The sequence below is a fragment of the Gossypium arboreum genome, chromosome 8 (assembly GCF_025698485.1).
Source record: "Gossypium arboreum isolate Shixiya-1 chromosome 8, ASM2569848v2, whole genome shotgun sequence".
NCBI lineage: Eukaryota > Viridiplantae > Streptophyta > Magnoliopsida > Malvales > Malvaceae > Gossypium > Gossypium arboreum.
In genome coordinates, this window is record NC_069077.1 from 129,909,866 (window position 1) to 129,927,146 (window position 17,281).

At 36.9% G+C, this 17,281-nt stretch overlaps 1 protein-coding gene across 1 annotated transcript; it reads right to left on the reverse strand.

Moving 5' to 3' along the window:
• Positions 1-1,784: 1,784 nt before the first annotated feature.
• On the reverse strand, positions 1,785-3,182 carry LOC128296661 (uncharacterized). The gene is made up of 3 exons (XM_053032100.1): positions 3,069-3,182; positions 2,414-2,971; positions 1,785-2,222 (listed from the first exon to the last, which is right to left on the reverse strand). Exons 1-3 carry the CDS (start codon positions 3,180-3,182, stop codon positions 1,785-1,787), a joined length of 1,110 nt encoding a protein of 369 aa, XP_052888060.1.
• Between the last annotated feature and the right edge of the window lie 14,099 nt (positions 3,183-17,281).

Here is a 17,281-nt window from a genome sequence, read left to right on the forward strand (position 1 = left end):
ATCGACGAATTACCTGCTCAGAACAGTACTTTCAAAGATAGGGGTCATCCCAAATATAGAATCGAGGCTCACATTTTATCTTGTCTTTTTCAGATCGCGAAAGGTTAAGAGAGACCATACCTGTAGCAAGATAATTCACCTTGTCTGCATACCAAGGAAAAATCACTTGAGCAGCAAGCAAATTTTCACCCGAAAAATCATCTTTAAGTGGTGTTACGTCCTTTGATGGAGGAATTCGACTCAGATGGACAGCCACCAAATTTTCACGTCCTTTTCTATCTTTTATTTCGAGATCGAATTGTTGCAGAAGTAATATCCACCTTATAAGTCTCGGTTTTGCTTCCTTCTTCCTGATCAGATATTTAAGGGCTGCATGATCAGAAAAAACCACAATCTTAGTTCCTAACAAATATGAATGAAATTTTTCTAAGGCAAAGACTATAGCTAGAAACTTCTTTTCATTGGTTGAATAATTGATTTGGGCAGCGTCCAAAGTTTTAGAGGCATAGGAGATGACGTGTGGTTCCTTCTCGATCCTTTGTCCAAGGACTTCTCCTACGCTATGGTCACTAGCATCACACATTATCTCGAAAGGATAACTCTAATTTGGTGATTGAACAATTGGTGCCGAAACGAGCTTATGTTTGAGCGTGTCAAATGCTTCTCTGCACGATTGGTCAAACTCAAACTCCTTGTCTTTCTGTAATAGGTGACAGAGAGGTTGCGCAATATTTGAAAAATCCCTAATGAACCGTCTGTAGAAACATGCATGACCAAGGAAAGATCAAATCTCCCTCACAGTTGTAGGGTATGGTAGTGAGTTAATGATGTCGATTTTTACTTTATCGACAGAAATTCCCTCAGCAGAAATAATATTACCTAGAACTAATCCCTTGTCTACCATAAAATGGCATTTCTCATAATTTAGAACAAGATTAAATTCTAAGCATCTTTTCAGAATTTTTGCAAGATTAGTCAGACATACCTCGAAAATATGCTTACCATGCACCTCTGAAAAGTGGCTGGTGTGTTACAGAGTCCGAACAACATCCGTCTATAAGCGAATGTGCCAAATGGGCACGTAAATGTCTGGTCAATAAAAGGAAGTGGAAAGTAACCATTGGAATCTAAAAAAAACCTGAGTAACCATCAAGACAACAATAGTGAGACTTTCCAGCTAATCGTTCTAACATCTGGTCAATAAAAGGAAGTGGAAAGTGATCTTTCTGAGTTAAAGAATTCAACTTTCTGTAATCGATGCAGACTCTCCACCCGTTTTAGACCTGAGTAGGAACTATCTCACCTGCCGAATTCTCAATTACGATCACTCCAGTCTTTTTTGGGACTACGTGGACTGGGCTAACCCAATTGCTGTCGGAAATGGGATAGATCATCCCGGCGTCAAGTAGCTTTTGGCCCTCTTTTCTCACTACTTCCATCATAGTCCCTAAGGACTATCTCACCTGAATTTTGTGCATGCAAGTCGATGGACTCAATCCCTTGATGTCGGCTATTGTCCACCCAATTTCCTCTTTATAGTCCCTAAGGACTCGTACCAAATTTTCTTCTTCTACCCTCGAGAGTTTACTCGAGATTATCACCGGTAGTGTATTTCCTTCACCGAGAAAAGCATACTTCAAGTGGCTTGGGAGAGGTTTGAGTTCCAACTCTGGAGCCTGCAAAACAGATGGTACGAGCTTAATCTGTGAAGGAGTTAATTCAAGAAATTTACCTGGGTTTCTCCATTGTTGTTGCGCCTCCATATGAGCCACCGTTTCGTGAACCTAATCTTCAAAGCTTATCCATTCTTCCAGTTCCTTAATGACGTCTAAGTCCAGACTTCTGCATAGAACGGTTTGTAATTCATCCTCATCGTGATATTCTAAGCATAATTCAGTTAAGGGATCAATTATATCAATGTTAGAAACGTTAGAAATCACGCTGGGATGATTCATGGCCTCATAGACATTAAATTTCACCACCTCTCCATCGAACTCCATAGTGAGTATTCCACTTCGTACATCAATCTTTGTTTGAGCGGTACTCAAAAATGGTCTCCCGAGGAGTATGTCGGATGAATTTTCCGAATTTTCATCCTCCATGTCGATAATATAGAAGTCTGCAGGAAATATTAATTCGCTTACCTTGACAAGAACGTCCTCTAATACTCCCTCCGGATGTACCACAGATCTATCTGTAAGCTGGATTATCACACCTGTTTCCTTTAAAGGACCCGCGTTAAGTAGTTTATAAATTAACAAAGGCATAACATTAATTGATGCACCTAAGTCACACTTTGCTTTTTTAATACCGACACTACCTATTTTACAGTATATGAAAAATATAACTTGGTCCTTATATTTGGGTGGTATTTTCCGTTGCAGAATGGCGGAGAATTCTCTTCGACGCTTACCTTTTCATTTCCCAAAAGTTTCCTTTTACTTATGCATAATTCTTTTAAGAATTTGGCGTATCGTGGGATCTGTTTGATCACGTCGAGGAGAGGTATGTTGATTTTTACCTTTTGGAAAGTGTCGAGGATCTCCTTCTCGTCTCGCTCCTTCTTACATTGGACAAGTCGTCCGGGAAACGGAGGTGGTACTACAAATGACTTTTGTGGTGCCGACTCTACTGGAGCCTCTGTGTCAAGTTTCTCCTTATCTTGACTTGCATCGTGGGCGTGACTAGTGTCGTGGCCGCGACTTGTGTCAGGTACGGGCTCCAAAACCTTCCCACTCCTTAGCGTCATAGCACTTGCATTATGTCGTGGATTTGGCTCAGTCTGGGATGGCAGCTTACCTTGGGACTCCAAACGGTTAACCGTGAGCGCGAGTTTGCTTACTTGCTTATCCAACTCCTGCAAATGCATGTCAGTTTTTTGTTGGAATTTCTCAATACTATTGGCTAACCTTTCCACTATGGCTTCCAAGGATGACTTTGGGGGTGGCATCTGTTGATTCTGCGGTGGCCTCTGTTGAAACGGTTGATTGAACCGCAGATTCATCCCATAACTAAGATCCAGGTGATCTTTCTACCCCACATTATACGAGTTTGAGTAGGGGTCATACCGTCTTTGGGGCGGTCCTGGAAAGTTCCCGACAGTATTCGTTTGTTCCGCTGAATCCTCCTGTAAAATCGGACATGAGTCTGTCGGGTGGTCTGGCTTGGCGCAAATTCTGCATAACCGTGCTGGGCCTGTTTTATCTGAAAGCAAAGTTTGAACAACATTAGTCAGCTTATCAATCTTATCTTCCAGAGACAAAGAACTTAATCCATGAGCCCGTCTCGTGGGTTCTGTAACCGGTCAAAATTGTTGAAAGTTGGCAGCCATGGTTGAAATCAACTCTCTCGCTCCCTGAGGCGCCATGTTAACAAGCGCCCCCCACTTGCAGCATCTATCATTTTCATTTCCATCGGGAGTAAACCCTCATAAAAATACTGCAATAGTGACTTTTCAGTCAGTCCATGTTGCGGGCAGCTTGCACACAACTTTTTATATCGCTCCCAGTAATCGTAGAACGACTCAGTGTCTTTCTGACGGATTCCTATGATGTCCCTCCTTAGTTCGGCTGCTCGGGCTACAGGGAAGAACCTGTCAAGAAACAAACGAGACATGTCAAGCCATGTGTTGACAGATCCCAGAGGCAAATAAAATAACCACTCTCTAGCAGAATCGGCTAATGAAAACGGAAAAGCACGAAGTTTGATTTGGTCTTCTATTACTCCCTGAGGTTTCTTGCTTGTGCACACCATATGGAACTCCTTAAGGTGGGTGTGCGGATTTTCATTTTGTAGTCCACGGAAAGTGGGCAGTAGGTGGATCAAACTCGACTTAAACTCGAACGGCGTTCCTCCTGCTGGATAAGTTATACATAAGGGCTGTTGTTCATCCGGTGCAGCTGTGAGCTGACGTATCGTCTGTTCAGCCATCTTGTCTGGTTCGTCAAAAATTTCTTCGGTGTAAGATATTGCTTCAAATCTGGGATTTGGCCGTTTACCACGTCGTATGGCTTCTCTTTGTAGTTGTCGGGCCAATTTCTCAATTTCTAGCTCAAACTCTAGATTTCCCGGTTCTGACCTGGTCATAAGGTAGACAAACAAAAGTTAGAAAATATCTTTAATCCCCGGCAACGGTGCCAAATTTTGATGGGCGTCGAATCCACCAAAAATAATTCCTACAAAATAGCTTTAATTTGTAGTAGAGCGGTAGTAGGGTCGAGTCCACAGGGATTGGATGCGATAATCAACTTTCGAGTCTGGCTTATGAATAGGATGTCGTGTCAAGGGTCGTGGCCAGAGTCGTGCCCACGACTCAAAACGTACCAGCTGAAAAAGAAGCAAATAAATAAGTAAAGTGGGGGATTTTGAAATTGATTAGAAATTAAATAATTAAAACTGCTAAGATAAATGATTAAATAAATCAAAAATTAAATTGGGATTTGCAGTCAAATGTAATAAGCCTTAGCCTTAGACTCGGTCAATTCTGTGTTGAGAATCGATCCTCGAAAATTAGTCTTCTCCTCCAATCGATAAGCTGGTTATAGCAGTTAAGAACGTCCTAACCACCAATTCTTCCTCTAGTAGCTGGTTCCGATATGACCTACAAACCAACCCTTAACGATTATCTAACCGAGATACACGTGTTCCCGATTCAAGATTCTGATAGCCTTGCGTTCTGAAGAACCCAACTCGAATCAACGGCCTCTACCGCGTGGCTCGTTTAAACCCGATCACCTCTTCCTCGATTTGTTCTCAGAAATTTGAATACAGCACGGCTGACTCGAATCTCCAGCTATAAGCAAACACGACTCCAACCCAACGTGCACTTTGACTTGAAATCGAATTCAACTTTAAGGGATGATTGGTCTATCCCGATATTTAGGAAAAAGGTGAATACCGATTGGAAGGATTTTAGGCGCGAGTATGAATCTCACAATTCTTGACCGGAAAGAACACTGGCCTAAAGCTAATATGGAATTTAGTGGAGCATGAATTTATTCATGCTTGAAAGTGATGATGATGGATTTATGTGAAAGGTGATGGAAATTGGACAGGAAAAGCACTTGAAGGCAATTTACCCAATTTGAGAAAAGAAACAAAACCAAATGAAAATTGACAGAATGCTAAACTCCAATTTGAAAAGGGAAAAGGAGAGTATTTCTATTCCAAATAGAAGTAGGAATACAAAGACAAGGGATGATTTTCTAAGAACTAAAAACCCCTATTTATATAGATAGGGTTTACTAAAAATAGCTTAATCCTAAAATAATAAAAATAAATAAATAATAAATAATAAAACTAAATAAAATAAAATAATATCTTCTATTTTTAGATTTTTACAAAGTCAAACTTTGATGTTATGTCCTTGGCCTTCCCATCTTTATGATTTGGCCCCAACTCAATGATTTATCTTTCAATTTGGTCCCTTTTTGCTCGTTTTTGACCTATTGCATCCCTGACAAGATTAAATCATAAAAACACCAATTAAGCAAGGATTAATTCAGAAATAAGTCAAATTAAACACAAGAAATATGAAAATTAACATGTTTATCAATGATTCTACAGTCCCAAAACCAAAACATTACTTACACACTTACCGAACGCGTGATTTGCTACAACGGAAAAGAATTAGAGGGAAAAATGGATTAAGGAAAAAGGTGAGCAGGGAACGACTAAAATTTCAGTACCAAAACGGCAGCAAAAATGTGTAACGGAAAGGGGAAAAATGGTGGCCACCAAAGAGGAAAAGAAAAGAAAAAGGCGTCAGAAAGTCAGAGAGTGGAAAGGGAGGGGCCAAAATTTGCTACCCCAACCATTGGGATATCTCAAATCCCTTATTTTCCTCCTAAAATTGCTCCAATACTCCCCCACCACACCACTACTATTTAGAACCCTAGTCAAAACCAACTCTTGCCGAACAGGTAGTTAAAAATATCCCCCTTTTTCCCACACAGGGTTTCGAACACAAGACCTCAAGCAACTTAACACTCCACTTAACCACCAGACAAGTAGGCCCATTCTGACACATTCTTACAATCAATAAAATATAAGCCTAATGGACCAAGTTCAGGCTTTATTCATTAAAATACCAAAATTTACCCAAGTTGTGGCTTGAACTTGGGACCTCTCACACACACCTAGAATACTTAACCACTGAAGTAGATACACACTCGTGTCAAATTAATACAGATACAAAGACAGGTATTTTGGGACGTTTCAATGTCACACATGGGTCAATTTTAAATATGAACCCTAGCTCAAAATACGGTTAAAAATGGATAGTTCGGTTGATGACAACTTCAAAAATGTAAAGAACATTAAAAACGAGGCTAGGATACACTAACTATTGATCTTGAAAGTTGAAGAAAAACCCTAGCTATGGCCCTTCTAAATTTCGGCACACATAAGGAGAAGATGAGCCAATTTTTGCTTTAATTTTCCCTTTTTATTCTTTTATTAACCAAATAACAAAAATACCCTTAAGGCATTTCTTTTAAAATTTTCCTATCCATGCCCATTTTTGTCCATAAAGTTAGAAATTGATAAAATTGCTATTTAAAACCCTCTAATTAAAAATCCATTGCAATTTCATGCTCAAAGCTTCTAGAACATGTATTTTGCAACTTATTTAATTTAGTCTTAATTATCAAATTGGACACTTTATGCATAAAATTTCTTCATGAAATTTTCACACAAGGATGAAATCATATCATAGACCTCATCATAATCATAAAATAATTATTTCTACTTCGAATTTGTGGTCTCGAGACCACTATTCCAGCTAGGCCCAAAATTGAGATGTTACATTTCTGGCTACTTCACGTTGTTGTTGGCTCTAATCAACACATTCAACAGTGGAGGAGCTAGCCAGGCAAGGAAAATGTTGAGGTATAGGCTGACCATACAAAGCCTCATATGGTGTTGTATGGATAGCAGAATGGAAGGTGAAATTGTACCACCTTTTAGCCAAAGAGAGACAACAACACCAGTCCCCAGGGTGTTCACCTATCACGCATCGAAGGTAACATTCTAGACATCTATTGAGGACTTTAGTGTAATACCCCTTACCCGTATTCAACGTCAGAATAGGGTTGTGGAGCATTATCGGACTTATATCACATAAAACTATACGTTTCTCATACTTAGTTCAAATCATACAATCATCAGTCAAACTCAATAACTTTGTCCCTTAAACGAGCCTATGAGGCCTTAAACATGCTTTAAAAATGGTTTGAGACTAAACTGATAATTCAGAACAAAATTGGAAAACTTAGAAAATTTTTCTTCAAACAAAGGGACATACGCCCGTGTCGGCAAGCCGTGTGTCTCACATGGCCACTAGACACGACCGTGTCATTAGTCGTGTGAAAACAAGAGGGTACAAATTGACTTGGGTCACACTGCCAACCACTCGCCTGTGTGCCCATTCGAAATGGCCAATCCGTGTGCTAGGCCATGCCAAACCTGTAGGGTATACTAACTTATGCCACACGTCCAAGTCATACGCCCATGTGTGAGGCCGTGTAGAGCATACAAACTTGCTTCCATTTACAACACTAGGGGACACATGGTCGTCTACTATGACTATGTGTCATACACTATTGAGTCACACGCCTGTGTGGATGAAAATAGGCTAGTTACAAGCCAGCTCACCTAAAGGAAACACACATAAGCAAGTGCAAATGATACCATTTCCATACACAATTAAACAACCAAATCAATCTTAAATCATCACATTATAGACCATTTCAGTACCAATCAACAAGATTCATAAGCCAAGATTCACATATATAACATATACTAAATCTATCTACTTTATTAACCAATTTGGCATTTGAATACCAAACCAAAACCAAGTACATCTCAAGCTATTACACAACACATACCAAATGGTCATTTGACTAACTTAAACCATCATTGAGCTTACCAAAATAACTCATATCACATGGGAATATATATATATATATATATATATATACACTTTAAACTACATAACTTAATCTTGCCAAATCTCTTGGTTAAAAACATATCAAGCACATATGCATCAATCACCAACATTACTTATACTCAATAAATAACCACAAAACCTATACATGCTATATAACCAAGATCACAAAGCTTATAAGAACCAAAATATAGCGGGATAGTGTGATATGATCTCCGCTAACTTCCAACCCAAGCGAGCCTCCAAATCACTATAAACATAGAAAAGGTAACAAAATAAGCTATAAAGCTTAGTAAGCTCGTATGATAATAACTCATCTCATCAAATAAACACATTTTAAGGCATTTAAATACTATAATATAACTTGTATAATTCCACCTTTATGTCATATATCCATTCACATAATTAACTAAGAGTTTCACAAGTTTATTCCTTTCAATGCTTATATAATTTGAATACTTCTTATCCAGTCATTCACATTTACATAAACATAAGCAATTAGAAATAAGCTATATTCAATTCAATAATCATCACATTTATATATAAAATCAATTGAACCATATGAATTCTCATAATTTTCCACTTACTCATCATATGAAATTCACTTATAACACTTGTCAATTTCTGTCATGAATACCTCGACTGAGTCATACCATCTCTTGTAATCACGTTTCATCAACATTTTCCATTGAACCATTTGGAATACTAAATGATACTCGAGAATCTCGTACACACAGTATCGTACCAATGCCATATCCCAGATATGATCTTACATATAATCTCGTATCGATGCCAATAGCCCAGCTATGGTCTTACACGAAGTCTCATATCGATCCCGTATCCCAGATATGGTCTTACACATAATCTCAGTAATTCTAGTGTCATGACATTTGTATCCTATCTATTCTTTAGGTTCAACCGGGATTTTCACTATATTGAATCTCAATAGCATTCACATTTCATTTCAATAATATAGCATTTATACATATATAGTTTAATGCTTATTAAATATATGAACTTTCCTCGTTCTAGATCCAAATCTCGTTTATCTCAATCTATATAATATCAAATTTTACTTATTTAATCATCATTTCATTCAATTTAGCACAATTTACATATTTAAGTAAAATTAGATTTTGCCCTATTATTTCACATTTTTCAATTAGGTCCTTATCACATAAAATCACAATTCATTCAATTTAATACAAATTCGTGCTGGCCAAATATTGCCCATTCTCATGTCAACCCATATTTTTCATTTATTTTAAAATTCAACCACAAAATTCATAATTCACAATTTAATCCAAAATTGACATTTTTACCAAAATTCACTTTACAAAACTTGTACATCTAACAAAAATGAATTATTTTCCATCATCAAATAAAAAAAATACTCATGCATTCAAAAATGGCAACATTCAAATACTTTAATAGTTTTGAAATCGGAGATACAGGCTAGCTAGATTAAGCTACAACGATCTCAAAAATGTAGAAATAATTAAAAATGGGACAAAAATCGTACCTTGATTGGCCCAAATAGCTTGGCCGAATGCTCAAGCTTCCGTGGCTATTCTTAGCATGAAAATTCGGTGGAAAATTGAAGAAGAAAGATGGTGGCTTTTGTTGTTTTATTATTATTAACATTATTTATCAAATACCAAAATTAACCTTAAAAATTAATTCAATTTACCACATTGCCAAACCATTTTCAGTCACTATCTCATAATTGGACTAATTAACACATAAGGACTTCCTCCTTTAAATTCTATAGCATTTAAACACTTTTAGCTAATAGAACTCAACTTTTACACTTTACGCAATTTAGTCCTTTTTACCGAATTAAGCATTTAAACGATAAAATTTCTTTACGAAACTTTCACGTAATTAATATATCAAGCTTTAAACCTTGTTAAAATGATAAAATAAAAACTTTGACTTCAGATTTGTGGTCTCAAAATCATTGTTCCGATTTGACCCAAAAACAGGCTGTTAAATTTAGTCTGATCATTTCTTTAAGGGTGGTAAGTAGGTGATAAATGTAGGCATGTGCCTAACTTCTTGAAGAGTTCCTTCCAAAGAGAGTGTCCTTCCTCCCTGAAGAAGGTAACCCTTTAATAAAGTCCAAGTTGACAGCAGACCAAGCCCTAGTGGGAATAGGCAATGGCTGAAGGAGACCTAGATGTGTTGTTTTGCCATGCCTACACCTTTGGCAAACATCATATTCCCTCACCCAACGTCTAACATCAACGTGTTGGGTCTGATTCCCTAAGTGTAGTATATTCATTTGTATAATCTCTTCACGTGGTTTTTGTGTGTTTAATTAGGTTTTAGTTAGGTGAATTAGCTAGAATTAAGAATAATTAGGAAAAAAGGACTAAATTGAAATAGGTGTGAAAGTTTAATTCAAGATCAAAAGAAAATAAACGGGACTAAATAGGCAATTATGCCTAATGCATTACATGAGGCGGCAAACATGATAAAAATCTTATATTTTTATTATGTTTAAAACTATATAAATATATTTTTAGTTATAAATTATATTATATTAATTTATAAAAATTATATTATAACATTATTATATTACAAATAAATAAAATAATGACAAATGGATGGTGATAAAATTATACATGTGAAATGGTAATAATATATATGTACACTTGTATTATAAATATGTATTTACTTATAATTTAAGTAAAAGATATTTTATATTTTATTATTATAATATTATGTTAATTAAATAATAAAACATACAAGAAATAAAATAAAGTAAGTGACACAAAAGGAAGGAAAGAACAGAATAGAAACGAAATAGAAATAAAGAAAAGAGAAAAAAAAGGGAATTAGGGTTCTAAAGTTTCAAGCTTAATTTGGTAAGTTAATTTAGTTCCTTTTTCTTATAATTTTGATGTTTTTGGAGTCTTAGAACAAAGTATTATTGGATTTATGTTAAAATTTTGAATGATATTAGATTTATAGACATAGTTCATGTTGAAAAAATTGATTGATTGGAAGTTAGTTGATAGAATTTTTAGTTGGAATTGGATAAAGGATTAAATTGTGAAATAGATTATAAGTTTTGAGTATTAGGAACTAAATTGCAAGAAATTCGAAATTTGGGTTTTATGATGAAAATTAGATAGTTAAGTTTAAGTTTAGTTGAAATTTGAGTAAAAATATAGTATGAATTGAAATAGAAAAATGGACGAATATAGTTAGGACTAAATAAGAATTAAGGTAAAATTTGAATAGGAAATTTAATTATTTGATGTGAAATAGTGTTATATTAATAATTTTAAATTGATTTAATTTTTCGTAGCCAACGTTACACCGTAGACATCTACGAAGAAAAGGGAGGGAAAAAGTAGAAGAGGATTGAATCGAGAAAATATCCGGTTTCTATTACTATAATTCAAGCTATTTATTATCAAATGTTAAATTTAAATTATGTGTATGGTAAGTGAATTATGAGGTAAGTGTTATTATTGAATTGAATGGAAATTGAATTGAATGATAAATATGTATTGGCATTGAATCGAATATTGACAGGAAAGTGGAAAAGTGAATTTGAATTGAATTGTGATTGAATTTAAAGTGAATTTGAAATTGAAAAGTGATTTGGAAATCCTATTAACTAGTCGGGCTAAGTAGGATATAGTTGTCATGCCATAGGATTGGAAGTGTTTAAGGATACTGCGATCTCGAGTCGATGAGACACTGGGTGTTATTATATTACTTTCGATAGATTCGATGAGGTACTGGGTACCAACTTACTTTGGCTTGGTCGATGAAACACTGGGTGTCAATAATTTGCTTCGACCTATCCGATGAGGCACTCGGTGCCATACTGGAGTGTTTGGTTGGGTCCATGTATCCGTCAAAGTCCAAGTCTTGTTAATAAGAGTAAATAAATGAAATAGAAAAATTGAATGAAAATGAATGATTTTGTTTATAAAATGAAATGTGAATTGAAATTAAGAAATAAAAATGAAATGAACGAATCAAAGGTTCATGAAGTAATTGATATTCAAATGAGATGTTATATGACATCAAATTGATGAATAGCCAAATTGAGTTGCTATTGTTAAAAAGTGAAAGTTAAATATGAAATAGTTTATTTATGAATGAATTGTTATATAATTTGATATGTTTATTTGTTAGTTTACTTTAAAAATTTGAGTTATAGTAATACCACTGAGTATAACCATACTCAGCGTACAGTTGGTTCCGTGCACAAGTTAGTAGAAGTTAAACGTTCTGGTCCAACATCCAGAGCTGATCTCGACACTAGAAACTTGGTGATATGTATTTCTTTTTGGTAAATTTGGCATGTACCTAGATTATGTATTTTTGTTATGGTAGATTTGGTTGTAAAAGATGACATATGAAATGATAAGAAGACAAAATGGCACATATGATACTAAACTTTGAAATGGAGTAGAATGAAATTTCTAAACTAATTTTAATGTTGCTTGTGAATGTTTAGTGAAGATATTATCATGTTGATGTCTTGATATGTTTTAAATGTATTTGTATATTAAAATTGAATTAGTTTTGACATTGGTTTGAATTGGCTGCGATTTAAAATTTGCAGGTTGGTTAGGTTATTGTAAAGGGTTATATTGAGTCTTCACGGCCTGGCACACAGGCATGTGAGCCCTGTGCTTAGGAAAAAATTTTCAGAATTTCACGAAAAATTTCTCGAGCACTCGAATTAGTCCCGATTCACTTCTAACACGTATTTTGGGTCTCGAGGGTCCATAAAAGGGACATTATGAATGTTTTACAATTTTATTTATGTAAGGTTTGTAATATGTCTAAAAGGTCCGGAAATGCTCTGTAACCCTATTTCGGTAACGGTTTAAGGTTCTGGAGTATTACAATTGTTGATATCAGAGCTATTCAACTTTAGCCAATTCTCAAACTAAATCGAGCTCGTAAATTAGTTTAGATGTACATGCCACTGTTGAGTCGAAACTAAGTCGAGATTTGGATGCTGATATAATTATTTGTTTTGTTTTATAGTTAAAATGTTGGATGAACATATAGACAATGTAGATCAAGAAATGTACACCAGAGATAGAGAATTAGATAAAACAGAATCAGCTACACTGAGTGTAAATCCATTAGGTAATCAACCTTCTAATATAGAACAAGAAAATGTTAGAGACAGAGATGAATCCCATTTAGTTAGAGTTATAGCCAATGCTTTGCAACGAGTAGCGAGGATTGCACCTGTTACAACATCTACTCCTTCTACTAGACGAGCCCTAATCAAAGAATTATGTATATAACACCCCTTACGCAAGTTCAACGCCAGAACAGGATACGAAGTGTTACCGGACTTAAACACATACCAACATACAATTCTTTGTTATGAAATTTCGCTCCAAATTAAAACTTTTCACGATATCTGAATGTCCCTACTATGGGCCTATGAGGCCCTGAACGTAATTTGGAATTGATTTGGGACTTGAAACTCAATTTCCTTTCGTTTTAAATTCGCGTAGGATTTCTGTCTATCCGAAGCAGCCTTCAAATAATCACGAATTACCTTAACTTTCTCTTCGGTCTCTTTGACTAAGTCGACCCCGTGAATCTGATTTTCCCTGGGTTTAGTCCAAAACAAGGGTGTTCGGCACTTACGCCCATACAAAGCCTCATAAGGTGTCATTCTCAAGCTCGAATGATAGCTATTGTTGTAGCCAAACTCTAACAGCAGTAAATACTTTTCCCAACTGCCTTGGAATTCAAGGACGCAACACCACAACATATCTTCAAGAATCTGAATTACTCTTTTCGACTGATCGTCGGTTTGCGGATGGAAAGCCGTGCTAAAATTTAACATTGTCCCCAAAGCTTCTTGTAACTCTTTCCAAAACCACAAATGAAACCTTGGATCTTTATCCGAAATAACTGACAAGGGCACTCCGTGAAGTCTCACGATTTTAGAAACATACAACTCGGCTAGCTTGTCAAGCAGGTAGTTGGTACGTACCGAAACAAAGTGAGCTGATTTCGTTAATCAATCAATTATAACCCAAACAGAATCTTTCTTTCTTAGTGACAACGACAATCTTGTCAGAAAATCTATGATAATTAGATCCCATTTCCACTCGGAAACCATCATAGGCTGAAGTAACCCCGAAGGTACTTGGTGCTCGGCTTTCACTTGCTGACAAATTAAACATTTCAACACAAACTCTGAGATGTCTCTTTTCATACCCGGCCACCAATACAATCTCTTCAAGTCATTATACATCTTAGTACTACCCGGATGGATTGACATCCAACTACTATGTGCCTCATGAAGAATGTTCCCTCTAAGCTCATCATCTCTAGGTACACGAAACCTATCTAGGAACATCAAACAACCGTCGGTACTAATCCGAAAATTTGATTCGTTAACTGTCTCACACTAAGTCATCTTGGCTCGCAAATCTTTATCACTCTTTTCAGCTTCACAAATCTCTTGAAAAAACATAGGTCTAACTCTCAATTCTGCTAGAATCGAACCATCCTCGATTACAGACAACTGAGTATTCATAGCTCTCAAGGCAAACAACAACTTCCTACTTAATGCATCTGCGACCAGGTTCGCCTTTCCCGGGTGGTAGTCAATTACTAACTCGTAATCTTTAATCAACTCCAGCCACTTTTGTTGCCTTAGATTCAAATCTTTTTTATTTATCAAGTATTTGAGGTTTTTATGGTTAGTAAATACTCGGCATCTCTCACCATACAAGTGGTGTCTCCAAATCTTCAATGCGAACACTATGGCTGCTAGCTCTGAGTCGTGTGTCGGATAATTTTTCTCATGTGGCTTCAGCTGTCTCGAGGCATATGCTATCACCTTACCTTCTTGCATGAGCACGCATCCTAATACATTCAAGGATGCATCGCTATACACTACAAATTCTTTTTCCGGTTCCGGTTCTGGCTTCTCAAAACTCTATTGGCATTTTTTTGTCCAATCGAACTTGACATCCTTCTATAGCAACCTCATCATCGGAGTAGCAATCATGAAGAATCTTTTAACGAATCTTCTATAGTAACCCGCTAAGCCTTGAAAGCTCCTAATCTCCAATACATTTCTCTGCAGTTTCCACTCAACAATAGCCGAGATCTTACTCAGGTCAACTCTAATTCCATCACCCGACACGATGTGTCCTAAGAATCTGACCTCTCGGAGCTAAAACTCGCTTTTGCAAAAGTTGGCATACAACTTCTTATCTCTTAAATTCTATAAAATAGTTCTCAAATGCTCCGCGTGATCACTCTCATCATGAGAATAAATTAATATATCATCAATAAAAACCACAACAAATTTATCCAAGTATGGCCAAAAAATACAGTTCATTAAGTCTAAAAACACGACAAGAGCATTTGTTAAGCCAAAGGGCATGACAAAGAACTCATAATGCCCATATCTCGTCCAAAATGCAGTTTTCGGCACATCCTGTTCCTTAACTCTCAACTAGTAATAACCAGACCTCAAGTTTATCTTAGAAAACGCCGTGGCTCCCTTTAACTGATCAAACAAATCGTCGATTCTTGGCAAGGGGTACTTGTTCTTCACCGTCACCTTGTTGAGCTGTCTGTAGTCTATATATAACCTCATCGACCTATTTTACTTTTTCACAAAAAGTACTGGAGTACCCCACGGGGAATAGCTCGGTCTCGCAAAACCCTTATCCGTTAATTCTTGTAGCTAAGCCTTCAACTCTTTTAACTCCAACGGTGCCATCCTATACGAGGCTATCGATATAGACGCAGTACCAGGGACTAACACGATACCAAATTAGACTTCCCTAACCGGAGGCAGTCTGGGAAACTCTTTTGGAAACACATTCGGAAATTCACATACCACTGGTATTAACTCCATCTTCACTTCCATTACTTGGGTATTCAACACAAATGCGAGATAAGACTCATACCCTTTTCTCATATATCTCTTAGCAGTCATTGAAGAAATCACTACGGGTAAGCTATCCGATTCACCTAATTCAACCCGAAGAATATCCCCATTTTCACATTTCAGTTCAATGAATTTCTTCAGACAATTTACAATGACATCATGGGTAGACAACCAACCCATACCAAGGAAAATGTCAAATTCATCAAACGGTAATAACATGAGGTTAGCTGAAAAATAATGACCTCTAATTGTGAAGGGAAAATTTCCACATACTTGGTCAACTAATACATGCTTGCCTAATGGGTGCGACACCTTTACCACAAATTCTGTAGACACGACAGGCATATTCATGCTAGACTCCAGTTTCACACAAGCATATGAATGGGTAGACCCCAGATCTATTAAAGCAACAATAGAAATATCATGAAGAGAGAAAGTACTCATAATCACATCCGGTGATGATGCCTCTTTGCGAGCGTGAATGGCATAAGTTCTTGCAGGCGCTCAGCCCTCGAACCTCATGGTGGAATCTCTAGGCGTACCTTTTCTACTAGTCCCTCTTCCCGGGTTCTTCTGTGGTTTACCTCTCGAAGGAGCATTACTCGCTCTCACATCTTGCTTTTCATCTTTCTTGCCCATTTTCGGACAGTTTCGGATGAAGTGGTCTAACGACCCATATTTGAAACAGCCTCTTTCATTCCCACGACACTCACCAAAATGGCATCTACCGTACTATGAACATTCTGGTCTGTTTGGTCGAGCACTACTGACACTCGATAGAAGTGGTTTGAGCCTTAGACGTTGTGTACTGCTTATACTTATTTTTACTCAAGAATCCCACAGAAGAATTCAATCGAGTAGTGAACTCTCTCAATCTCTTAGATGAGGACTGATGTGATTTCCCCCTCTGTCTTTTCCTTAGTCATGAGACTCGATATCAGCTTTTCTCTTTTCTTTGGTCAATTCTATTGCCTTGCAAGCTCTTTCAACCAGCGTCATAAACTCCCTTAACTCTAGGATGCCAACTAATAATCAGATATCTTCCTTCAATCTGTCTTCAAATCTCTTGTACATAATGGCTTCGGTAGATATGCATTTCCTAGTGTATTTGCTGAGCTTTACGAACTCACGCTCATATTCTGTTACTGTCATTCGGCCTTGCTTCACTTTTAGAAATTCCTTCCTCTTTTGACCTATAAACCTCTGACTAATACACTTCTTTTGGAATTCCTCTTGGAAGAACTCTTATGTAATCATTTCCCTTGGTACAACCGACACAAGGGTGTTCCACCATTGGTAGGCCGAGTCTTGTAGGAGTGACACAACACACTTCATGCACTCATTAGGTGTGCAAGGCAACTCATCGAATACCCTAATGGTATTTTCTAGCTAGAACTCCGCCCTCTTTGGGTTATCACCCA

Excerpts from the sequence above, each read along its gene's own strand:
- LOC128296661 (XM_053032100.1), bottom strand. The coding sequence starts at position 3,182 with ATGCAGAATTTGCGCCAAGCCAGACCACCCGACAGACTCATGTCCGAT. Across the intron at positions 2,972-3,068 it reads CCAGGACCGCCCCAAAGACG|AGGCCACCGCAGAATCAACA; the intron begins GTATGACCCCTA and ends CCGTTTCAACAG. Across the intron at positions 2,223-2,413 it reads AACTTTTGGGAAATGAAAAG|GAAACAGGTGTGATAATCCA; the intron begins GTAAGCGTCGAA and ends GGTCCTTTAAAG.